Below are 26,742 nucleotides of genomic sequence, written 5' to 3'. Positions count from 1 at the left end.
TTTCCTCCCTCTGTATGCCATCCTGAGTCGGTGGCACAGAGACAAACAAGGGTGGGTGCCCCCTCAAAAGAGGAGACCATTCGGATGTCCATTTGGCTGGGTCCCCGGGGGGAGGGGGGTGGAACTTAGGTGCCTCTTAGCATTGACTGCTGCTGCTGTTAAGTCACTTCAGTCATGTCCGACTCTGTGCGACCCCATAGACGGCAGCCCACCAGGCTCCCCGGTCCCTGGGATTCTCCAGGCAAGAACACTGGAGTGGGTTGCCATTTCCTTCTCCAATGCCTGAAGGTAAAAAGTGAAAGTGAAGTCGCTCAGTCGTGTCCGACTCCCAACGACCCCATGGACTGCAGCCCACCAGGCTCCCATCTCCGTCCACGGGATTTTCCAGGCAAGAGTACTGGAGTGGGGTGCCATTGCCTTCTCCGCTTAGCATTGGCAGATCAGTATAAACCCTTGATCTGGATGTGTCTCACAGGCTGACACACCCTTGAGCCATATGAGGTCACCACGAAACTGCAAGCTAGGGCCCACTTGGACTCCATAGCCTTGAAGGCCGTGAAGCCACACAATCCAGCTTTAAGCGCCAGAAAATCAGGTCGCACAGTCGTCCACATTCATTTTTCGTCCGCCTGGCTGCTCTCCCGAGGGAGACTTAAGACGTATCTTATCACTGGCAGGTCGGTATAAATCCCTGACCTAGATCAGCCTCACAGGGAGGGATCAAATCCCCCAGAGACTGGCACCACCTTTCAGCCTTATGAGGTTGTCATGGAACCACAGGTTTTGGACCCTCTCAGACTCCGTACTCTGAGGACTGTGGAGCTCAGTTTTACTTCCTTCAGTCAGCAATCATGCATACACAATCACTCAGTTTATCACAATATGTCCCTTTTCCCAAGTTCCCAGGTCTCCCTATCTGATACTCCCTTCCCAAGGTGATCTGTCTCCTCTTCTACCCACTGGGGTAGGACCTCCTGACTGGGGACTGGCCCTGTGGCCTTACCTTACCCTGTGGCCATTCCTGGTGAGTCCAGTTGGGGTTTGGCCATCTGGAGTCAGAATGCTGGTCCAAAAGAGAATCTGGAATGAGGAGGTGGTGCGCCTTCTGATTCAACTCGGGGATCCTCTGCTCTGACTCAGCCAAGCCACAAATCCGGCAGCTCAAGAGGCCAGTATGGGTGGAATCTAGCTAGGGCCTCCAGAAATGCTGCACAAACCAGTACTTGAGAAACCAAGCACCACACTTGGGAGGTTGGAGAACTCAGGTTTATTATGCTGCTGGGCCCAGAGGAGTTAACACTCCAAGGTTTGAGCCCTGAACAAAGGGGTTAGCGTTTTTCTACACGGAAAGGCATGATTAAGCAGGTTTGCAGGGGCTAGGGCGATTGCAGACCATTCAGGTATGACCTAAATCAAATCCCTTATGATTATACAGTAGAAGTGAGAAATAGATTTAAGGGCCTAGATCTGATAGATAAGACTGCCTGAAGAACTATGGAATGAGGTTTGGGACATTGTACAGGAGACAGGGATCAAGACCATCCCCATGGAAAAGAAATGCAAAAAAGCACAATGGCTGTCCGGGGAGGCCTTACAAATAGCTGTGAAAAGAAGAGAAGTGAAAAGCAAAGGAGAAAAGGAAAGATATAAGCATCTGAATGCAGAGTTCCAAAGAATAGCAAGAAGAGATAAGAAATCCTTCCTCGGTGATCAATGCAAAGAAATAGAGGAAAACAACAGAATGGCAAAGACTAGAGATCTCTTCAAGAAAATTAGAGATACCAAGGGAACATTTTATGCAAAGATGGGCTCGATAAAGGACAGAAATGGTATGGACCTAAGAGAAGCAGAAGATACTAAGAAGAGGTGGCAAGAATACACAGAAGAACTGTACAGAAAAGATCTTCATGACCCAGATAATCATGATGGTGTGATCACTGACCTGGAGCCAGACGTCCTGGAATGTGAAGTCCAGTTCACATTCAGAGAATCCCATTCACCAAACAAGGGTGAATGGGATAAGCTCCAGTTACTAGTATTGTGAGTTCCCACTTTCTGAGACCTATGTGATTTAGAGTTTGCAAGAAGCAAGCTGAGTTACAGAGGCAGAAGGAGAAGGAGGTAAAATTTTAACTTTTCCTCTTCAGTTTCTCTCCTGTATGAACTGCCTAATGGTCAGTTAAGGCTGAACATGAAATAGAAGCTTTGCCACATTCATTTCATTTGTATGCTTTCTATACAGTATGAATACTCTGATGAATTAGAAGGCCTGAATTCTAACTAAAGACTTTGCCACACTCATTACATTCGCACTGTTTCTCACAGTTGTTCCATTTGTAACGTTTTTCTCCACTATGACTTAATCTGATGCTTCCTATGATGGTCATTTCAAGCACCAGCCATACATCACATTTCTATGCTTTCTCTCCTGGATGAACTGCCTGATGGTGAGTTAAGGCTGACTGTGCACTAAAACCTTTGTCACAATTCTTACATTTGTAAGGTTTTGATAACTTATCATGAATAGTGTGGGATTCATGATCTCTGAAGATTTAGCTTTGGGACCAGGGACCAGGGTTGATCAATCAAGAGCTTTTGTGTAGCCGAGTTTTATTAAAGTGAAAAAGGGATAGAGAAAGCTTCTGACATAGACATCAGAAGGGGGATGGAGAGTGCCTCCCTGCTAGTTTTAGCAAGCTGTTTTATGTAGGTTGGAAAGTTATGCATCAGATAAGAGAGACACCTCAAGGCTGAGGGAGTTTCAGCAGGCCCCTCTCCCACAATATGCATTTTTTAGATAGGATGGCAAGAGATGTGTCATCCCCCAGCCATAAAACAACTGATACGAATACTGTTTTGTTGAGCTATCATCAGCCCATGGTTTGATGATAGTCAAATCTGATGATAGTCTTAGGAAGAATCATTCTGAAGAAAGGCCAATTCCAAAGCAATTACATAGTTTCATTAACATAGCTTAAGAAAAACATTTCCATAAGAAAAATGCTCGAGGTTTAGCTCGAGGTTAGAGAAAAGTTAAGTTCAGGTGGAACCAGGTGTCATCATAGCAACACAGAATTTTAAGACACTTGCAGCCTATTTCCTCTGTTTGGAGACCCATGTCCTTCCTGCATGTTACCCTCTCAGTTTCTCTCCAGAATGAATTCTTCGGTGAACTGCAAAGGATGCAGTTTGTCTAAAGGCCTTTCCACACACAACACACTTATATGGTTTCTCTCCAGTATGAATTCTCCGATGAACTGCAAGGCTTGCGTTGAAACTAAAGGCCTTGCCACATACATCACATTTATATGGTTTCTCTCCAGTATGAATTTTCCGATGAGATGTAAGGCCTCCATTTACACGAAAGGCCTTGCCACATACATCACATTTATATGGTTTCTCTCCAGTATGAATATTCCGATGAGATTTAAGTCTTCCATTTACACTAAAAGCCTTACCACATACATCACATTTATATGGTTTCTCTCCAGTATGAATTTTCCGATGAGATGTAAGGCCTCCATTTACACGAAAGGCCTTACCACATACATCACATTTGTATGGTTTCTCTCCAGTATGAATATTCCGATGAGATTTAAGTTTTCCGTTTACACTAAAGGCCTTACCACATACATCACATTTATATGGTTTCTCTCCGGTATGAATTTTCCGATGAGATGTAAGGCCTCCAATTACACGAAAGGCCTTACCACATACATTACATTTGTATGGTTTCTCTCCAGTATGAATATTCCGATGAGATTTAAGTTTTCCATTTACACTAAAGGCCTTACCACATACATCACATTTATATGGTTTCTCTCCAGTATGAACTTTCCGATGAGATGTAAGGCTTCCATTTACACTAAAGGCCTTACCACATACATCACATTTATATGGTTTCTCCCTGGTATGAACTTTCCGATGAGATGTAAGGCTTCCATTTACACAAAAGGCCTTACCACATACATCACATTTGTATGGTTTCTCTCCAGTATGAATATTCCGATGAGATTTAAGTCTTCCATTTACACTAAAGGCCTTGCCACATACGTCACACTTATATGGTTTCTCTCTGGTATGAACTTTCCGATGAGATGTAAGGCTTCCACTTACAAAAAAGGCCTTTCCACACACATCACATTTATATGGTTTCTCTCCAGTATGAACCCTCTGATGAATTGCAAGATATGTGCTTCGAGTATAGCCATGGCCACATACTTCACATGTATACGGTTTCTCTCCAGTATGAAGGGTCTGATGAACTGTACGCCTTGCTTTTCGACTAAAGGCCTTTCCACACACATCACATTTATATGGTTTCTCTCCAGTATGAACTCGCCGATGATATTGAAGGTGTGTATGCTGTTTAAAGCAGTGGCCACATACATCACATTTATATGGTTTCTCTCCAGTATGATTTCTCTGATGAACTATAAGGGTCGATTTATCATTAAAAGCCTGACAACATATGTTACATTTATATGCTTTTCTTCCTGTATGGATTCTTTGATGTCTAGTGAGTTCTGAGTCCTGAAGAAAAGTTATGTTACACTCATTACAACTGTAAGTGTTTTTCTTGTGTGCTTCCTGGTCTGGTACCAGTTCTGAGGGATGTATAACAGCACTCTCTTGTTTATGAGAATTGCCTTTATGGACACTACGAGTTCTCTGAGGTGGTAAACCTGAGGCGCTAATGTTGATATTCGCCACAACCTGACTACATTCAGAAACTGTCCCGTCAGATTCAAGTATCTGCAACTGATCCTGAAAGCTTGATCCATGCCTTTCAACAGGCTTATTTCCTGCATCACTTCTACTATCATGATCTCTTCTATTGGTGAGATTGTTGTTATGGGATGTAGACGTTCCTCTGTCATTTCTTTCATCATCTGTCCACAGACACTCAAAATCATGCATATTTTCTTGTACCTTCCTGAGGAAAAAATCTTCGATTTCATGGCTTTCAGCTGTTCCAAACACCACTCTTTGAAAACTTTCTTCTTTACCACTATTTCCTTTTGCCTGTAATTTCTTGATCATACGTATTTGAGACACATCTACAAAATATAAAAACCATATGCATCCTATCAATTACAATTCATAAATAAATTGTTTCATGCCAAATACATGGTATTATACCAAAATGCATATTCATGCTGAACAGGATTACACATGTTCCCAATGATGATCTTAAAAATATTTGAAAAGCTAAATAAATAGAACTCTTTAAAAATGAAAGAGCAATCATATGTAATCCAAATTAATTTTAGGATAGCCTAGCTTCAAAGATACAGTCAGACCATATTATTTTTTTCTAAACTCATGTCAGTTCTCAAAGAAAAGGGTATTTTCGCACCATGACTTCTAAACTCATTCTACTTGGTAGTAAACACACTGCTGTCTCATAATTGAGGAGAATTTTTAGCATATTGTATACACTTTATGCATACTTATACATAAGTAAATGGTAAAGAATAGACAGGGCTACGTAGGTGACTTGGTAGTAAAGAATTAGCCTGCCAATGCAGGAGACATAGGATAGGGAGCTTCAATCCCTAGGTGGGGGAGATCCCCTGGAGGAGGAAATGGCACCCACTGAACTATTCTTGCCTGAAAAAAATTCCATGGATGACGAGCTTAGCAGGCTACTGGCCATGAGATCTCAAAGAGTCAGACAGAACGATCAACTGAACAAGCATTCATTAACAGGCAATACACTGCAATGATAAATAATCAAAAAGAAGCACTTTAACGAACAATGGAAAACATAAATAGCAGTTGACAATTGTTCATGAAATTCCCTACAATAATGGGAAAAAAAAAGAAAAGAAAACTTTCCTAAATACCTCTTATAAATCTATCAATAGATAGACCTATAGGCATTTCATGACATTGACAAGTGGTTCATGTCAGTTACATTGTGTAATACATAAAGACCATCATCTTTAAATAACAAAATATTAATAAATGAAACGTTGTCTACTTAAAGAAAAGTCATTCAGTAGAGCAATTCCCTATCTATACAGTAACTTTAACTTACCCAGTTCATTGGTTCCAAGATACATGTCAAGGAACAAGTTTTGGGGCCTCCCTTCTGGCTCAGAGGTAAAGAATCCACCTGGTAATTAACACAGGACACAAGGGTTCCATCCCTCATCTGGGAAGTTCCCACATACGTTGGAGAAACTAAGCCTGTAGGCCACAACTCCGTGTTCCAGAGTTTGGGAGTCACAACTACTGTGCACAGGCATAGAGCCCATACACTGTAACAAGAGAAGGCATTAGAATGAGAAGTCTGTGCACTGCAAGTGGAGAGTAGCCCTTGCTTGCCACAAGTAGTGAAAAGCCCCTGAAGCAACAAAGACCCAGTGCAACCAAAAATAAAAAACATTTTAAAAATGTAATGTATTGGTATGAAGAAAACCAATATTATTTGAAAACTTATTAACCAGAGTCAGAGACAACACTCACAAAAATGAAAAGTAAAATAAAAACATACAAGATGTAAAGTAGACAAAGAGATGTCACAATAAACAAGACAGGAAGTAAATATATTCTTTAAGCAAAAGTAATCTTTCAGGCAAATTCCCTGGTGGTCCAGTCATTAGGACTATGCACATACACTGGAGGGGGCACAGATTCCATCCAGGAATGGGGAACTAAGATACCACCTGCCACATGGCACAGGGAAAAACAACAACAACAACAACAAAACCAAAAAACCAGTAACTTCTGACCTTTTCTGTAAAACAGGCAACGTTCTATGCCACATAACAGCACTAATAACCTCAATTTTACAAATAAAGGTAGTGGATTCACAGGATTCCTGTACACAACTCCATGGAACATGAAAGTAAATGAGCAAAAGCAGGACTGACACCGAGACTTACAGATTCAGACATGCTCTGAACCACCAGGGCCCACTTGAGCAGAACAGAGGACAAAAAGTTACAATGAACTCTAGGAGTGTGAAAAGGAAACTTCAGATCAGACACAAGAACTGATGGCTGTGTTACTCAGCCATCCCTCTTGGAAATCATTTCCAAAGTACCAACAAGATATCAATTCAGGTCCTGTCTAAGAGAGGACCTCAATATCCACTGCCCTTACAGGTTTCCTGAGTTACAATCACAGAAGATCCAAACTACATTCCTGTTACACACACCCCTGAAGGATGTGGCAAAAGAAGTAACAACAGGAATAGCTGAGGGCTCTGAACAGGAAGACAGGTTGAAGGCAGCTCTGTGTAGGATCTGAGACACCAAATGCAATCAAAGAGCTGCTAGTCTTTCCCTTCTTCCAATGAGGTCTCCCAAGTGCAGCAAATAGGAAGAGAAACAGGCTGGGCCCGAAATAATCTCTGGAGGTGTCAGCGCTGTTCTACACAGACCAAAAAGCAGGGATCCGATGGAATCCAGCACAGAAGGGGGACAAAGAGGAAATAGATCCCATTGAAACACCACATCACATGCTTCCCATAGTCAAGCAAAAACATTGATGGGAGTCAAATGACAGATTGTTACAGATCATATAAAGACTTTGGCCTTTTAGGACCTCTTTTCTTGGAGGTCTACTTTGTATAAAAACTCTCCCTCTTTTCCCTAATTAAATCATTTTGTTCATTGAGAAACAGCCACCTGTAAGTCAGACCTACTTTCTTTCTCCCTAAAAAAATATAATTTTCTGGTAGGAGCCTGATGGGCTTCATGTTAAATGTCTTGAATGCTGTCATCTTCCCCTTTGCATTCCCTGAGATAAGAGATACATGGGATGGAATGTAAATTCCAGTTGAGGAATTTACACCCAACAAAAACAGGGTAAATAGACAGTCATTCTCTAATCTCAGGGAATAATTATGGCAAGGACAAAGAAAGGAAAAAACCCTGTTTGTTAAGGGAGACACTACACATGCCCAGAAAGGTTTCATGGAGTCAAAACTCACAGGATAATTCCAGGCCATAATGAGTGTTGCTCCTCCCAGAAGCCTTCACTTTGAGATCCAACTTGGCTAAGGTGTGCATGCACACTCCACGGAGGGTCCTGAGACAAATTAACCCGGGAGAATAAACAAGGTGATTGGCCTGAGGGAAGATGAAGACCTGGAAAACCGCCCCTTTGTAAAGAATTTACACTTCCCAAAGGCGTCTCTCTCTCTCAGGCTGCCCGTGTGCCTTGCCACATGTACTTTTCCTTTCAATAAACTTTTTCCTTTATTCTCTATCTTCTGCCTCGTCATCTGAATTTGTTCTTGACTAGGCAGGCCACACTAGGGACCTTAGCCCTAAATGTTGGCTCCTGTGGTCCAGGGGTTAGGAGTCTCGATCTGGGAAATTAGGAACTTGCTTCCAGCTTCTGCTCGCTCCCACTCACTGCTATGAGCATCCCAAATCAATTTCACTGCTCATACCTTTTGTTACTAAAAACACGGATCTTACTTTTCTTAAGCAACCATGAACTGTCCTTTATATTAGCATTTTGTAGCATGGTGACCATAAATACCAGTGATAACTTCTAAAAACATTTGCTTCTTATGGAGAACATCTCAGGGTAGCAGCAGACATATTCATTAATAATCCAAAATCTCTTTAGTTTCTCTATGAGAGGAAATTATCAGTAATCAGTGCCTATGTGAGTGCTAAGTCACTTCAGGCATGTACGACTCTGACCCAGGGACTGAACTCTCAAAAATCAGTGTAATACAATAAAAGCATTACACAGTTTGATAATTCAACTCATGTCTTACTCAGATGAGCAAACAATTGTTTTTACTAGATATTTAATGTTGAATATTTCCCAGTTCATGTGCCTCTGAAATTCATTTAGGTTAATTTCTCGTAACTGTTTGATCTGTAACTGCTTACTTTTTTTTTTTTTTAAGCCAAGTGAATTAGATCTCACTTACAAACTAACCTCAGCAATATTATCCAAAAACAAAGACACACAGTGAGACATGCATAAATCCAGACACACAGATGGACAGACAGAGACCGTAGTTTTCTGCCTGAGATTTAAAATGTCTCTTTGACCTTTGTCTTTCCCCTTGGTTTGGAATTTCTAATTTGCCCAAGGTTAAGGCCTCAGGGAAAGTGGGTTATGTATCAAGGACTTGGTAAAGGTTGCGTGCTGTGCTAAGTTGCTTCAGTCACGCCCTGTGATCCCATGGTCTGTATCCTGCCAGGCTCCTCTTTCAATGGGACTCTCCAGGCAAGAACACTCTGGTGGGTTGCTATTCCCACATCCAGGGGATCTTCCTAACCCAGGGATCAAAACCACCTTTTCCACACTTGCAGGCAGGTTCTGTACAATTAGAGTCATCTGGGATGCCCTGGTAAAGGTTAACTTCAAGCTTTTTTCTAGGCTAGCTGTTTCAAGGAGTTAGTTGCTTTTAAATCCATATGCTGGAGAAGGCAATGGCACCCCACTCCAGTACTCTTGCCTGGAAAATCCCATGGACGGAGGAGCCTGGTAGGCTGCAGTCCATGGGGTCGCTAAGAGTCGGATACAACTGAGCGTCTTCACTTTCACTTTTCACTTTTATGCACTGGAGAAGGAAATGGCAACCCACTCCAGTGTTCTTGCCTGGAGAATCCCAGGGACCGGGGAGCCTGGTGGGCTGCCGTCTATGGGGTCGCACAGAGTCGGACACAACTGAAGCGACTAAGCAGCAAGCAGCAGCAAATCCATATGCAAAAAGAATCATTTGTGCACTTTCAAAGAGAAAAAAAAAATTCATTTTAACCAGTTTTATCCAGAGTCTAGAGAATATCACAGCTATCCTATGTCAAAAAACTTACCTATCCTTTCTATAGTCATAGTTTTGTAGCTAAAATACAGACCAAATAATGCTCAAATTGACTGTGAAAACAAGCGCTGATGGCCTGATAAAAATCTTGGATTGTCCCTCTGGGAAAATGGGGGTCTTGGATTGTTCAGAAGAATCTGAAGGGGTAAAGAAACTTCCTAGAGTTGGGGGCAGGAGTGGGGGAAGCTGGGCTTATCCTCCCCTCTGAGAGACAGGGGCAGTTAGAAGGGGACCAGCTGATGGAGAGGGAGACAGAGGGGTTGGGAGGGGTGAAAGGCCACAACAGGACAGAGAATGGTGAGAGAAAGGGCAGTGGGGGACACTACTGGAGCTCTGGGCCGGCTCAATAGAGAGCCGACTTAAAAAGTGAGGATTTGATCAGCCAATATATAATTTTGACACTGTAATATGGACAAACATCCTCACTAATCACATAATTATTTTTCCAGTAACTTCTCTAAGACAGTTTTAAGTTCGCTTTCTGTACCTCACGGTAGGAGAGAGGAGGATCCAGCCTCTCATCCAGCAGGGCAGATTCTTATCCTTTCTCAAGGGGTGAGAGTCACGAACATTCAGTAACTTCTAAGGGTTCAGCCCTGTTTAATTTACGGTTCCAATTCTCACACAATCCAGAGAAGATGTCCCATGTATTAGCTAATGAGTAATAAGGTGAAACTTACCATGTGGGAATGAAAATGTCATCAATCTTAATCTCTTGAATCTTAAAGAGTGGCATTTTGTCTCACAAATCCTGCTCACAGTGCCAATTAATGCCTTGCCAAAAGTTTTCACTTTCGTCTCAGGTTCCAAGGATTTGTTAGGAAAATAAGCCACTCGTTCTATACAAATAAATATTCCAGTATTTATTAGAGAATTATCTAGCTGACTTTCAATATACTAATCTAACCAGTCCATCCTAAAGGAGATCAGTCCTGGGTGTTCATTGGAACGACTGATGTTGAAGCTGAAGCTCCAGTACTTTGACCTCCTGATTCGAAGAGCTGACTCATTTGAAAGGACCCTGATACTGGGAAAAATTGAGGGCAGGAGGAGAAGGCGAGGACAGAGGAGATGGTTGGATGGAAGCACCGACTCAATGGACATGAGTTTGGCTAAACTCCGGAAGTTGGTGATGGACAGGGAGGCCTGGAATGCTGCAGTTCATGGGGTCGCAAAGAGTCGGACATGACTGAGCAACTGAACTGAACTGAAAAGACAAGGAAATAAAAACAGCAGAGGCTACATCACCAAATTGGTTTCTGACCAGCATCTAGACTGGAACAGCCCTGGGAAGTCCCAGGACACAGCACATCTGGAATTTCAATTGGGAAAAGGTACCAGGCAGCATGTCCACTCCATGGGTGAGGCTTTAACACTGCAGTTCGGGGTTCCTGCTTATCATCCCAGGATGCAAACCGATATCATCAATCTGTGAGCAAAATCTCACAGCAGCTCTGGTTTCATCTTAATGCTGTTTGTTTTGTCTTATGAAACTTGGATGTCCCTAAGCCTGGGGCTGGGTTGTTCAGAGCCTCTTTGAACAATCTCAAGGGTTTACAACCTGAAGATTTGTGTCCAGATTTATCTATGGTGCTGCAAGCCTTGCACTCACAGCAGGCAGTCAGGGTACTCACAGTCAGGGTGTGTCCAGGCAGGTTAGAGGAAAGCACAGAGGAATGCACTGCTTTGTCTTGAAGCCTAAACAGGATTATTTATTTAATTTCCCTAACACTCTGGTGGCCTCATGGTAAAAAGTTAGCTTGCTGATGCGGGAGACATGGTTTCGATCCTTGTTCTGGGAAGATCTCACATGCCAGGGAGCAACTAAGCTGATGAAGGACAGATACTGAGCCTATAGCAAAACTACTGAAGCCCATGTGCCTAGAGCTGGTACTCCACAACAAAAGAAGCCACCGCAATGAGAAGCCATGCACCCTGCAAGCAGAGAGTAGCCCCCACTTGTCTCAAGTAAAGAAATGGCCATACAGGAAATAGACCCAGTACAGCCAAAAAAAAAAAAACAACCCAAAAGGCCTTGTCTTTGTCTCTGTGGGCACTAAAGCACCACTGGAGGGTGATGAACGTTTCATACATCAAAGAACAGAGCAGGAAGTTGAAGAGAAGAAAAATCTCCTGTGAGAGTTCATAAACACTAAATATCTGTTTTCTCACAGAACTCTCACACTTTGAGAGCTTCCCAAACATGATGAATGGTGTGGCTTCCTCTCTGTCCTTGTGACAGCTGACCTGGGATCACAGTGTTGATCTTTTCCCACTCACCTGATTTTCTGCTATTAATACCTCATTCTCCACAATCCAGGGATCTTTCTCGTGCTACAAAAATAGAGTTATGATTCAGGTCAGAATCAGAAATTCCTGCTCAGAAGAAATGTCATACTTGGCTTCTTCCAGAATCCAAATTTTCATTTTTTAAAATAAATACATTTGCTATCTTTAATAATTTTATTTATTCATTCATTTTGGCTGCAGCGAGTGCTCCTTGCTGCTTGGACTTTTCCTGAAGTTGGGCAAGTAGGGGTTACTCTGCAGTTGTAGTGCACGGGCTTCTTATTTGCTTTGCCTTCTCCTGGGTGCACGTGCTTCAGTAGTTCTCCCATGTGGGCTCAGTAATCGCAGCTTCCAGGACTAGAGTGCTGCTTTAGTCGTTCTGGCCCACAGGCTTAGCTGCTCTGTGACATGTGGGATCTTCTAGACCAGGCATCGAACCTGTGTCTCCTGCATTGGCAGGTGGAAAATCCCAGCTCTTTTGTCAGTCAAGAAATGAGGACATTATGATGGACAGAAAATATTTCACAAATTACTTTACTATCTGCCTCCTTCTGAACGCACAGGGAGCAGTATACTATACAGTACAGTATATATCAGTTATCTAGTTCCTTTCCAAGAGTTACGAACCAAGAACAAAGGGATATAAAATAGGCAACTGGATATTTCGAAGTTTGAAATCAGCTTTATAAACACTCAAGCTCTGGAAAAACTCCTTGTGTATCACACAGTGGGCAGGTCATCAGAAGGAAAGACAAGTTTAACCTCCTGATGCCAATCATGAAGCCTTACATGTCTGAGTGAACAAGGTTTTCAGCTCAGTCAAGAAAAACAGGGCTCCCAAGACACAGTGAGGGAAAATGCAGAGATACCCCAAAGTAGATCCCTACTTCAGAGGGACGTGATCCTCACCCACAGACAGCAGGTTCCTGAGGGTCTCCACCATCACGTCCTTGTACAAGGTCCTCTGGGCAGGGTCCAGACAGTCCCACTCCTCGGGAGTGAAATCTATGAACACATCCTTGAAGGTCAACCGTGCCTGAAATGAAAACACATGTCACCAACGGGCCCTGAGGAGGGTTATTATTTTCACAGAAAAGGAGAAGAGGTGAGACAAGTGAGGTCAATTCAGCTGAAGTAATATTCTGATAGATCCATGCAAATCTATATGGAGCAAATTGTTGCTCTCTAATTTAGTTTCCTATTTTTTCTAAGATGATGATATCCTCCAATCAACATGAATTCATCATGGGTGTGGACAAGACATGAAAAATATACAGATTACAATCAACAGTGGGTCACTGATGCAGAAGTGTTACGTTCAACACACTGAGTGACATTCACTATCTAGATGAGTTACAGCAAGACTGCTGTCTTCAGAGAGGACAAAGTCCACAGTGCCTTTAAAAGAACACAGACTGTGATGAGGATGTCATCATCACACTCACGAGAGGTGTCTCAACACTTCATACAAACTAAGCATTACTCTAAAGACTTTACCCATATGAACTTGTCATCAACATAACAGCAACAGTAGAGAAAGATCTGTGTCCATCTTACTGGGGAGAAAACTCTGTCACTCTAATAAATAGCTCTGATCAAACAGTTAAGAAATGAGGCGATAGCACCTGAGCTCAGGTGGTTGGGAGAGACAACTGAACCTAAGGAATCAAAGAGTTAAGTAACAGTATAAAAGACCATCCCCAGAGAGTCCCCTGAGAATACCTGAAACAAGTTCAGGGGAGCTGAAGGGCAATGGAACAGCATGAATAGTCACTGTACAGGGTCACCCCCTCTACCCAACCCACACAATGTCAATAATCTGACTACTATTTACATTATTCATGTGATGAGGTAGAAAATATTAAAGGCCATTGAATACACACTTAAGATACAACTGCAACTGCTCTAAGCATAAACCGTATTTATGAGATGGTTTTGTAATAAAATCATGTACATCCATGCACTCATGCATGTACATGCAAACACATTATTGATTGAAAAAAGAAGACTTGTCTTTATCTTTTTCTTTCATTCAATCAAAATTTAGTGAGCATCAACTCTGTGTCCCCAACTGGGAGTACAGCAGTGAACATGACGGAGCTTACCATCCAGCAGCCAGCGAGTCAATTACATCCATAATTTTAACATCACTATTGTTATATGTGCTCTGAAACAGGCCTGGTGCTAAGGGAAGATTCAACAGAAAGTGTTGACCTACATCAAGAATCAGACAAGGTCTCTGTGAGGAAGAAACACTTAGGATTGGCAAGGTGGGAAATGGAAGAGTTTTGTAAGCAGACAGAAGAGCCTCAGTGCCGGCTCTGATGCAGGAAGATATTTACTGAACAGAAAGCCAGCCAGTGTGACTGCAAAGTAGGGAATGAAGAAAGGGTGATGCCAGGTAGAGGCTGATTTCTGCAAGGCCTATAAATTGAGGATGTTATTTCAAAAGAATCTGCAAGAGGAAAGTTAGAAATTTAGGTTTGTTTTCAGCACTCTGCTTTGTGAGGAGGTTGTTGTTCAGTTGGCTCAGTCATGTCAGACTCTTTGGTACTCCATGGACTGTATGTAGCCTGCCAGGCTCCTCTGTCCATGGGATTCTCCAGGCAAGAAAACTGGAGTGGGTGCCCATTCCCTTCTCCTATTCATGTGTATTTTGGCATCTTTGGGACATTAAAAATGAATCAAATGTAAGTTTGATTCAGTAAGTTTACTGACATTCTATTTCCTTTTTACAGCTTATCTGGTTTGGTTATGCTGGGCCTTCGTTGCTGTGACCCAGCTGTCTCTACTTGTGGCTGCACTGCAAGGAGTTGTGGCTGCAGTGCCCAGGCTCTCATTGCAGTGGCTTCTCTTGTTTCAAAAGACAAGCTCAAGCATGCGGGCTTCAGTAGTTAAGGATTCTGGGCTCCAGAGCACAGCCACAGCAGTTGTTGGGCATGGGCTTAGTTGCTCTGCGGCATCTTCCAGGAATTGGGATGGAACCCGTGTCCCCTACATTGGCAGACACATTGCTATCCACTTTATCACCAGGGAAGTCCTCAACATTATTTTATACTATTAAGAACATAAAAAGTAGTACGAGCAGAAAAAAATACACAAAATACTTTAATGCCATCTGTATAACATATCTGTATTTAAAAATAATATGAGGGTGTCCCCAGTGATTCAGTGGTAAAGAGTCCACTGACCAATATAAGAAACACAGGTTGTTGCCTGGTCCGAGAAGATCCCACATGCTGAGGGGCAACTAAGCCCGTGAACCTCAATTTCTAAGCCAGAGCTCCAGAGCCCAGGAGGTGAAACTACTGAAGCCAGCACGCTCTAGAGCCTGGGCTGCAAGACAAGAGAAGTCACGGCAATGAGAAGTTCGCACACTGCAACTAGAGAGTGGCCAACTCATCAGAATTAGATAAAAGCCATTACAGCAATGAAGAGTCAGTATAGCAAATAAATATATTTTAAAAATAATATGTGACTTTATTCTTAATTTTAGGTATACAGTTATTAACTCAGAGTTTACTATTTTATTCCAATAATAAAACATTAAATCAAAATTAGTAAAGTTGGGGAATTCCCTGGCGGTCCAGTGGTTAAGATCCCACACTTCCACTGACGGGTTTCAGGCTGAACCACTACTCAGGGAACTAACCCCTGCAAGCTGCACTGTGCAGCCAAAAAAGAAAGAAAAAAAAATTAGCAAACTATATTTCATAGTTTAAATGAGATGATGTAATGAAACACTCTCCAGCCCTGAGGTCTTTTTTTGATCTTTCCATTCGATTCTGAAACACTAAGATTTTCAAGGAGGTCCTCATTTAGTTTTAAATGTACTATAAAAAGTGAGAACTAATTTCTCTTGGTTAGTTCCTTTTTCCAGATTTTACCACATACTCTGCATATGAACCTCTGACTCCAGGTGCAGCTTCTTTACCCTGGTTGACAGAGACCAGACAGTGCATCCAGATGGGCCCTAAGCAATCCCTGCTGCCCAACAGCACTGAGACCCTGTCTCCAACCCGTGGGTGAGAAGCCCTGTCGAGGACAGTGCCCAGGGGAGCCTCCTCACAAGGGCCAGGTCACTGGGTCATGGGGAGACGAGATCTAAGTGGAGATGACAGGCCCTGAGGTAAGTGTGCACGTACAGGAGTCAGATAGGACACTCCAGAGTCGGACATGATTAGCGAATCCAGAGAAGGGCAATTCAGGAAGGACAGACTGAGAATCCTCTGAGAATATGACCTTACCTGAGAAAGAGCCATGCCTAACTCCTGTTCTTTCATCTTCCTTCTCTTCTGGGCTTCCTCAGGCAACACAAGTCTTCAGAGGTCTATCATGAAAGTGGAAAACATGCTGGCATCTGGTCCCATAACTTCATGGGAAATAGATGGGGAAACAGTGTCAGACTTTATTTTTGGGGGCTCCAAAATCACTGCAGATGGTGATTGCAGCCATGAAATTAAAAGACACTTACTCTTTGGAAGGAAAGTTATGACCAAACGAAATAGCATGTTGAAAAGCAGAGACATTACTTTGCCAACAAAGGTCTGTCTAGTCAAGGCTATGGTTTTTCCAGTGGTCATGTATGGATGTGAAAGTTGGACTGTGAAGAAAGCTGAGTGTCGAAGAATTGATGCTTTTGAACTGTGGTGTTGGAAAAGACTCTTGTGAGTGCCTTGGACTGCAAAGAGATCCAACCAGTCAATTCTGAAGGAGATCAGCCCTGGGTGTTCTTTGGAAGGACTGATGCTAAAGCTGAAACTCCAATACTTTGGCCACCTCATGCGAAGAGTTGACTCACTGGAAAAGACTCTGATGCTGGGAGGGATTGGGGGTAGGAGAAGGGGGCGACAGAGGATGAGATGCCTGGATAGCATCACCGACTTGATGGACATGAGTGTGGGTGAACTCTGGGAGTTGGTGATGGACAGGGAGGCTTGGCGTGCTGCAATTCATGGGGTCGCAAAGAGTCAGACACGACTGAGTGACTGAACTGAACTGAATGCTTAGGGTCATCACACCCCATTCCTGAGCCCCAACCACAGACGCAGGGAAGCCCTCACCATGAGGAACAGACAGTCCTCTGTGCCCACTGTCTCAGGAGGGACTCAGGACAGGCAACTCCGGCAGAGACCAACACAGGACTTTCACACTTTCCCTCGGATCACACTCCCCTCCTGGTGAGGCCTCATGCACACAGCAGCAGGGGGTACCTCCACTGACCCCACAATCCACTTCAGGCCACACAGCAGGCCCTGGTCCAGCCCCACTGAGAGCAGAGCGCCCTTCCCTCCCCCAGGGCCTAATCTCAGTCTCAGAAGTGGAGGCTAAAAGCCCTGGTGCTCAATGCAGGATCCAGATCGGAATCATCTGCAGTCTGTGCACATTCCTGGGGCGAGGCCCCCACACGAGAACCTGAGGAGCATGTCTGTTGGGGGAGGGGTATGAAACATGCCCGGGCAAAAAGCCTCATGAGCTCATGTGAAGCCTGGGTTGAGCACTAGTGAAGGATTAAGCCCAGGCCACCTCCCACTTTCTTGTTTTCCAGCTTTACTGAGACTAAGGAGAAGGGTTATGTATATATACCATACACCATATGATCATGTGACACTGTGAAATATTTATCACAATCTACGAACCAACACATCCATCACCTCCAAATTCCCATGTTGTGTGTGTGGTGACAACATTGATGACATACTCTCCTGACAAATTCCCAGCATGCAGTAACAGAATGGGATTAACTACGGTCAGCATGTTGCACACACCTCCCCAGGACCCACTCATTTTACAACTCAAAGTCTGTACCTTTCAACCAACATCTCCCCAACCTCCCCACCTCCCAGCCCCAGATAACCACCATCCCACTGTCTGGTACTAGTGAGTTTCACTTTTTTACATTCTACAGATAAGCGAGCACATACAATATCAGTCTTACCCTGTCTGTCCTAAATTCACTTAGCATAATATTCTCTACATTCATCCAAGCTATCCCAAGTGACAAAAATCTCCATCTTTACAGGAAGGGATAAGAAATCCTTCCTCAGTGTTCAATGCAGAGCATGAAAGTGTATCCACAGAGAGTTTTCTGAGAATACCTGAAACAAGTTCAAGAAAGCTGAAGAGCAATGAAGGTGTAGAATCCCAGATCTTTTGTCAGCCAAGAAATGATGGACATTATAGACAGAGAGAAAAATATTCACAAATTAATTTACTATATGCCTTCTTCTGAATGCCAGGGAAGAGTATAATATACAGTATAATATGTAGGTATCTGGGCTTCCCCAGAGGCTCAGCAGTAAAGAATCTGCCTGCAATGGAGGTGACATGGGGCTGATATCTGCATGGGGAAGATCCCCCTGGAGGAGGGCATTGCAATCCACTCCTGTATTCTTGCCTGGAGAATTTCAGGGGCAGAGGAGCCTGAAGGGCTATGGTCTATTGGGTCGCAAAGAGGCAGACACGACTATCAGATAAATGGTTACTGTATAGGGTCACCCCCTCTCCCCACCAACCCACACAATGTCAATAATCTTACCACTATTTCCATCAGCCATGTGCTGAGGCAGAAAAAACTTAAGGCCGTGGAAAACACTTAAGATACAATTTCAACCGCTACAAAGCATAAAACGTATTTACGAGATGATGTTCTGTAATAAAACCATGGAATTACAGATCCATGCACTCACACATGCACACATAAACACACAACTGGTTGAAACAAGGAAGAGTTGTCTTTACTTTTTTCTTTCAATCAAAATTTACTGAGCGTCAACTCTGGGCCCCAAAGTGGGAATATAGCAGTGAACGTGATGGAGCTTACCATCTAGCAGCCAGCCGGCCAATTACATCCATAATTTTAACATCACTATCATTATATGTGCTCTGAAACAGGCCTGGTGCTGAGAGAAGATTTAACAGAAAGTCTTGACCTACATCAATAAATCAGACAAGGTATCCGTGAGGAAGAAACACTTGGATTGGCAAGGTGGGAAGTGGAAGACTGATGCAACCAGAGAGTACAGCCTGAGTGCTGGCTCTGAGGCAGGAAGGTATTCAGTGAACAGAAAGCCAGTCAGTCTGACTGGGACACAGCAAAAAGAGCGGTGATGCCAGGTAGAGGCTGCTTTCTACAAGGTCTTTGGATTTAGGACTTTATTCCAAGAGTACCTGGAAGTCACTGAAGAATCTGCAGGAGGTAAATCAGAAATTTAGTTTTGTTTTTCAGAGCTCACTCTCCAGTGTGTGGAGGTTTTTATTGTTTAGATACTCAGTCATGTCAGACTCTTTGCGACCTCATGGTAGCCTGCTATGCTCCTCTGTTCATGGGATTTTCAGGCAAGAATACTGGAGTGGGTGGCCGTTCCCTTCTCCAAAAAGATGCCTTTGACACATTCTGGGATGATACTCCTGTCTTCTTTTATTCATGTGTATTTCAGCATCTTTAGGACATTAAAAAGCAATCAATTGCACTTCAGTAATGTGTCAGCATTCTCTGTCTTTTCTAAAGCTTATTTATTTTGGTTTTGCTGGGTCTTTGTTGCTGTGAGCACACTTTCTGTACTTACGGCTGCAATGCCCGGACTTCTCGTTGCAGTGGCTTCTCTTGTTTTTGAACACATGCTCCAGAGTGTGTGGGCTTCAGGAGTTATGGCTCCCGGGCTATAGAACACAGTCAGTAGTTGTGGCACATGGGCTTAGTTGCTCTGAGGCATCTTCCTGGACCTGGGATGGAACCCGTGCACCCTACACTGGCAGGCACATTCTTACTCACTGTACCACCAGGGAAGTCCTCGACATTATCTTATACTAGCTCAAAATAATAATAATAATAATAATACAAGCAGAAAATAATATACAGATTTAAAAAATAATACGAGGGCTTCCCCTGTGGTGCCTGATCCGTTAAGATCCCACATGATGAGGGGCAACTAAGCCCATGAGCCTCAATTTCTGAGCAAGAGCTGTAGAGCCCAGCAGGTGAAATTACTGAAGCCAGCGTGCCCTACAATCTGAGTTGCAAGATAAGAAAAGCCACTGTAATAAGAAACTCATACACTGCAACTAAAGAGTGGCCACCACACACCAGAACTAGATAAAAGCCACTGCAGCAATGAAGATCAGTACAGCCGATATATATTTTTTAAATATATTTTTAAAAAAAAGTAATATGATTTTATCCTTAACGTAAGGGAGGTAGTTATTAACAGAATCCAATGTTTACCTTTTTACTCCATAACCAAATATTGCATGAAGATTAGGAAAGTTGGGGGAATTCCCTCTCAGTTCACTGGTTAAGATCCCACACTTCCACCACTGGGTTTCGGGTTTAATGCCTCCTCAGGGAACTGAGACCCTGCAAGCTGCATTGTATGGCCAAAAAAGAAGAAAAACTAATTAGCCAACTATATTTCATAGTTTAAAGTAGACACTGTAATGAAATACTCTCTAGACCTGAGGTCTGTTTCTGAACTTTCCATTCCATTTCCAAATATTTCAGATTTTCAAGGAGGTCCTCATTTAGTTTTAAATGCTATTTAAAAATTCAGATCTGATTTCCCCTTATTGGCCTCTTTTCCAGATTTTAGCACGTACTGTGCATGTTAATACCTCACATCTAGTGTGCAGCTTCCTTACCCTGGTTGACAGAGGGCAGACAGGGAATCCAGGTTGGCCCTAAGCAAAGCAATCCCTGCTGCCCAACAGCACTGAAACCCCATCTCCAACCCATGGATGTGAAGCCCTGCCCAGGACAGTGCCCAGGGGAGCCTCCTCACAAGGGCCAGGTCACCGGGTCATGGGGAGACGAGATCTAAGTGGAGACGACAGACCCTGAGGGAAGGCCCCAGGTGAGTGTGCATGTACAGGAGTCAGACAGGACACTCCAGAGTCAGACATGATTAGCGAGTCCAGAGAAGGCCATTTCAGGAAGGCAGTGTGAGAATCCACTGAGAATATGACCTTACCTGAGAAAGAGCCATACCTGACTCCTGTTCTCTCCTTCTCCTCCTCCTCCTCTTCTGGGCTTCCTCAAATAACATGAGTCTTCATGGGGTATCAAGAAGATGGAAAACATGCTATTTAATGTTTAGAGTCAACAAATCCCCTACCTGAGTCCCAACCACACACACAGGGAAGCCCTCACCATGAGGAACAGACAGTCCTCTGTGCCCACTGTCTCAGGAGGGACTCAGGACAGGCAACTCCTGCACAGAGTCCAACATGGGACTTTCCCACACTTTCCCTCAGATCACATTCCCCTCCTTGTGAGGCCTCATGCACACAGCAGCAGGGGGTACCTCCACTGACCCCACAATCCACTTCAGGTCACACAGCAGGCCCTGGTCCAGCCCCACTGAAAGCAGAGCGCCCTTCCCTCCCCCAGGGCCTGATCTTGGTCTCAGAAGTGGAGCTAAAAGCCCTAGTGCTCAATGCAGGATCCAGATCGGAATCATCTGCAGCCTGTGCACATCCTTGGGGTGAGGCCCCACACCAGAACTGATGAGCGTGTCTGACGGGGGAGAACCAACTAATGAAAGGGTTCAGTTTGGTTCAGTTCAGTCGCTCAGTCGTGTCCGACTCTTTGCGACCCCATGAATTGCAGCACGCCAGGCCTCCCTGACCATCACCAATTCCCAGAGTTCACCCAAACTCATGTCCATAGAGTCGGTGATGCCATCCAGACACCTCATCCTCTGTAGTCCCCTTCTCCTCCTGCCCCCAATCCCTCCCAGCATCAGTCTTTTCCAATGAGTCAACTCTTCGCATGAGGTGGCCAAAGTATTGGAGTTTCAGCTTTAGCATTAGTCCTTCCAAAGAACACCCAGGGCTGATCTCCTTCAGAATTGACTGGTTGGATCTCCTTGCAGTCCAAGGGACTCTCAAGAGTCTTCTCCAACACCACAGTTCAAAAGCATCAATTCTTTGACGCTCAGCCTTCTTCACAGTCCAACTTTCACATCCATACATGACCACTGGAAAAATCATAGCCTTGACTAGACAGACCTTTGTTGGCAAATTAATGTCTCTGCTTTTGAATATGCTATCTAGGTTGGTCATAACTTTCCTTCCAAGGAGTGTCTTTTAATTTCATGGCTGCAATCACCATCTGCAGTGATTTTGGAGCCCCTCAAAGTTAAGGCTGACAGTGTTTCCACTGTTTCCCCATCTATTTGCCATGAAGTGATGGGACCAGATGCCATGATCTTAGTTTACTGAATGTTGAGCTTTAAGCCAACTTTTTCACTCTCCACTTTCACTTTCATCAAGAGGCTTTTGAGTTCCTCTTCACTTTCTGCCATAAGGGTGGTGTCATCTGCATATCTGAGGTTATTGATATTTCTCCCGGCAATCTTGATTCCAGCTTGTGCTTCTTCCTGCCCAGCGTTTCTCATGATGTACTCTGCATATAAGTTAAATAAGGAGGGTGACAGCATACAGCCTTGACGTACTCCTTTTCCTATTTGGAACCAGTCTGTTGTTCCATGTCCAGTTCTAAATGTTATGTGTACATATGTGTACATACACCCTGTGACACGTGTACACTGTGAAATATTTATCACAAACCACTAACCAACACATCCATCACCTCCAAATTCCCATGTTCTGTGTGTGGTGACAACACTGACGAAGCATTCTCCTGACAAATCCCCAGCATGCAATAACAGAACAGGATTAACTATGGTCAGCATGCTGTGCATACCTCCCCAGGACGCACTCATTTCACAACTCAAAGTCTGTAGCTTTTGACCAACATCTCCCCATCTTCCTGACCTTCCAGCCCCAGATGACCACCATCCTACCCTCTGGTACTAGTGAGTTTCATTTTTTTTTACATTCCATATAATGGAAGGACATATAATACCAGTCTTTCCCTGTCTGTCTTAATTCACTTACCTTAATATTCTCTACATTCATCCAAGTTGTCCCAAGTGAGACAAATCTCCAGAATTGTTTACAAGAAAGTCGCTATTGAACGAACAAATCATTATCCCAAGTTACAAAAATAATTAAATGTAAAGAGTGCAGAAAGCCAAAAGTAATACCATCACAAAGAACATGTTTAAAGTTCCTTGAAAAGGCATCATGTAGTAAGAGTCAGTCAGTTCTTGCCCCATTTCTTCTCTCACATAACCTCTACTCCTCACCAGGAATAGGGAAGGGGGTGACCCACACCTGAGAGAATCAAGTCACTGCCACAGCCCCCACCTCAACCGGCTCTACACATGCATGCTCTTTTAATACAAATAATTACAAAATACACATGCCTCACAGACAGAAGTTTTGCAATTCTCATTTGTATCTGTATAATTTAAAGAAGCAAGATTTGCATTAGATTTTAAAGCCAAAAATCAATGTATAACAACTTAATAATTCTTACCCAACTGATTCAGCACTCTTCGGGATCTAGTCCCCACCATCACCTGCACACTAGCTGTTTACACTTCATTTGGTTGATCTGTTTCCCTACTTCTTTCTACATGTCCCTTTCTCTGCTCTCATCTCTGCTCTCCTGCTGTGCGTGTCCTCCCTCTCTACTTCTTCCCTGCCTCCCATCCCGCCTTTCTCTGCCATCTGTTCGCATTCAAGTTGCTTTCTCTCCAACCTCCCTGGTGATCCTCAATCTCCCTGGATTTCTGCCTTTCATCCTCCATCTCTGCCCGCCCTTCCTGCCAACTCTCTGGCACCCCCAAGTGGCTATGCTTCCTTTCAGCTCGCTTTTTTCCCTCAGCTCCTCCAATCTCTAGGAGTCCCCTTTCTCTCCCAGCAGGATATTGTTGCTCTGTAAGCCAAGGTCCGAACTCTTGTATCCCCTCGCGGGCTGTCTGTGTGCACTGCGTCTCCACTGTCGCCCTCTTTGGGACCCCTGATTTACATACCCTCTCCCTTGAAGGCTATAGAAGGGGGCGGCAGAGGATGAGATGGTGAGATACCATCCCTGGACTCAACAGACATGGATTTGAGAAAACTCTGGGAGATACAGGGCTCGCAAAGAGTAGGAATGAACAACCACACCTCCCTATGTTGCTCACCCTTAACTCTCCGGAGACCATGCTTTTCTCTGAAGTTCTCTCCTTTCCTCACCCGCTCCCTTCAAGGCTCATTCTCTTTCATGAAGCTGTCTCTTCCAAGTTCCTCACAATCCTCTTCACTGCCATCGCTTGTCCATGCTTTTCTCAATTTTCCATTTCTCTAGGAGTCGCTGTCTCTGCTTCTCCTGATCCCGCCTTCCGCCCACTATTTACAGGGTAGGAGACTGAATAAGAAAGGCCCTCCCGCAAGAGCCAAATTCCAGCCGGTGGTATTTGGGGCCGAAGAACCATGGGTGTCCCGTGGCTGGCTCAGGTCACCTCCCCCGACCAGGGATCAGGGGAAAGGTCACTCTGAAGGGCAGAAGGACCGGCCTGAGGAGACGTGAGTACAGAGCGCTGGGAGAGAGGGGGTCTCAGGAGCGGCGCGGGCTCTCCAGAATGCCAAGACTGCGGAGAGAACGCGGCCTCTCTGGGAGAGGGGCTTCCGGCGAGGCCTCCAGGGCCCAAGAAGGAGAGGCTGAAGAACGTGGAGCGAATAAACCACCTCGCCTAATAGAATTGTATGTGGTACAGAAAGGGTAGAGGGATCACTGAGGTCAGTAAACGGTTTTAAGCTGGAAAAAGGTGCGAAACGCAGCGTTTCAGTGTTCCAAAAGCAGGAACCGGCTTCAGTGCGGATTTTTAAACCAAAAGGCTTAAAAGGCCTTCGCCGCTTACGGAGACGTCTGAATTTGGTGCGGGTGGTGGGGCGGGAGAGGGGATGTAGAGTCAGTAGCGACCCTCAGACCCGGGGTACAAAGAAAAGGAGACTGCGAGAGGCAAGTTTGACTCCAAAGAGAGAAACTCACGCTGCGCTGGGACCTCCACTCGCCGCTCTCCACTTCCGCGTGGGTCACGGTGCGCGCAACAGCAGACAAATAGCTGAACGGCCTGCAGGCGGGGCCCTGCCGTCAGTGGGTGGGTGGTGGAGAGAAGCCGGACCAGCATAGGGCCTTTGAAAGGTGAGGCGGAACCTCGCTGCCCCGAGGGGCGGGGCGGAGCGTCCCGGCGCGGCGGGAGGGGCGGGGCGTCCCGGCGCGGCGGGAGGGGCGGGGCGTCCCGGCGCGGCGGGAGGGGCGCGGCGGCGCGGTGCAGCGGGCGGAGGAAACAGCTCAATACTGTGATCACTGCTAAAGGGGACTGCATCCAGGAAATAAAAAAACCAACTGCTTCTTGGAAGGAAAGTTATTATAGAACTAGATGGTGTATCAAAAAGCAAAGGAATCACGTTGCCAACAATAGACAATCTAGAGTTTTTCCAGTAGTCAGCTAGGGATGTGATTAAAAATGTGATGAGAGTGGTCCATAAAGAAGGCTGAGCATGGAAAAATCGATGCTTTTGGATTCTGGTGCTGGAGATCAGTCTTGAGAGTCCCTTGGAAAGCAAGGAGATCAAACCAGTCAATCCGAAAGGAGACCAACCGTGAATATTCATTGGAAGGACTGATGCTGAAGCTGAGGCTCCAATACTTTGGCCACATGATGCAAATATCGGATTCACTGGAAAAGACCTCGAGGCTGGGAAAGATTGAAGGCAGGAGGAGAATGGAATGATAGAGGATGAGACGGTTAGATGGCATTACCAACTCAATGAGTCTGAACAAACTCCAGGAGATGGTGAAAGACATGGAAGCCTGACGTCCACGAGGTTGCAGTGAGTCAGTCGTGATTGAGCGACCAAAGAACAGCAACAACAACACATCACTGATAGGGCATAGACTGGGAATTTGTGGAGGGTGTGTCTGGTTTTTTCCCAGGAAACAGGGGGCCTAGTGGGGTCTCAAATCAGTGATAATGGAGAAGGGTGGCTCTTGGCAGTAAGTCTTTTCCTGGAAGTGAAGTGGGAGAATTCTTTAATCTTTGCTTTTTTCCATAATTACAGGATCTGAAGTAAGCTTCAACTCTGTCATCATAAGCTATAATACCAAGAAAAGTCAAAGAAGATAAATACACATGTAATAGTTTAAAAATGGAATCTTAGGAATATTAGCCCAATAATAATGAAGGAACAACAAAGGCCTGAGAACCTCGGTGTATGTACCTTAGAATGTTGGTGAGGGGCGCTGCCTGTTCCCTTGGGCTGTGTTGTGTCTAGTCCTGTCACATCTTAGAGACATCAGTATGTGTTGAAAGACGTTCCTCTGAATCAACAAGTCAGAGGTCTGGGTTGAACCAGAACCCAGAGGTTATACTGATGCCAAAATCTTGGCTCTCTGTGCACAAATGCCAAACTGAAATATTTGAAATACAAACACAGAGACAGAGTTATGGAGGAATAAGAGTGGCTTTCTATATGTGTGAGGCTAAAAGGGAACACTTTAGGGACTCTCCCTGGTGAGTAGGGAGAGGTTATATCACCTGCTAGGGATATATGCTAAGGATCAAGGCAGTAACAGTCTTGTATTCTTGTTTCCTCTGCAAAGTTGAAAAAGGATTGGGTTGGTGACAAGTTTAAGTTTTGTGCAGGGTCTTAGGTGGTCTGGTCTCCTAATCAGTGCAGTGTTAAAGAATCCACCTGCCAGTACAGGAGACTTGGGTTTGATTCCTGGGTCAGGAAGAGCCCCTGGAGGAAGAAAT

The 26,742-nt window shown here is 44.4% G+C and overlaps 1 protein-coding gene across 30 annotated transcripts; it reads right to left on the bottom strand.

Moving 5' to 3' along the window:
- Positions 1–1,251: 1,251 nt before the first annotated feature.
- Positions 1,252–25,147, bottom strand: LOC109571811 (zinc finger protein 665-like). Of its 30 annotated transcripts, none has more exons than XM_070772328.1 (5): positions 16,342–25,132; positions 13,004–13,130; positions 12,086–12,139; positions 7,946–8,043; positions 1,252–5,060 (listed from the first exon to the last, which is right to left on the bottom strand). In XM_070772328.1, exons 4-5 carry the CDS (start codon positions 8,022–8,024, stop codon positions 3,133–3,135), a joined length of 2,007 nt encoding a protein of 668 aa, XP_070628429.1. In that variant the 5' UTR covers positions 8,025–8,043; positions 12,086–12,139; positions 13,004–13,130; positions 16,342–25,132; the 3' UTR covers positions 1,252–3,132. The 30 variants fall into 30 exon arrangements, 29 of the variants coding, with proteins under 29 accessions (XP_070628429.1, XP_070628417.1, XP_070628409.1 ...); XM_070772316.1 differs by lacking the exons at positions 7,946–8,043; positions 12,086–12,139 and having other exon boundaries at positions 16,342–16,424; positions 19,663–19,756; positions 20,319–25,130; XM_070772308.1 differs by lacking the exons at positions 7,946–8,043; positions 12,086–12,139 and having other exon boundaries at positions 16,342–16,466; positions 20,319–20,457; positions 21,078–25,130.
- Between the last annotated feature and the right edge of the window lie 1,595 nt (positions 25,148–26,742).

The sequence above is a fragment of the Bos indicus genome, chromosome 18, assembly GCF_029378745.1.
Source record: "Bos indicus isolate NIAB-ARS_2022 breed Sahiwal x Tharparkar chromosome 18, NIAB-ARS_B.indTharparkar_mat_pri_1.0, whole genome shotgun sequence".
Taxonomy (NCBI): Eukaryota; Metazoa; Chordata; class Mammalia; order Artiodactyla; family Bovidae; genus Bos; species Bos indicus.
This window is presented reverse-complemented; position numbering and strand designations above follow the sequence as displayed.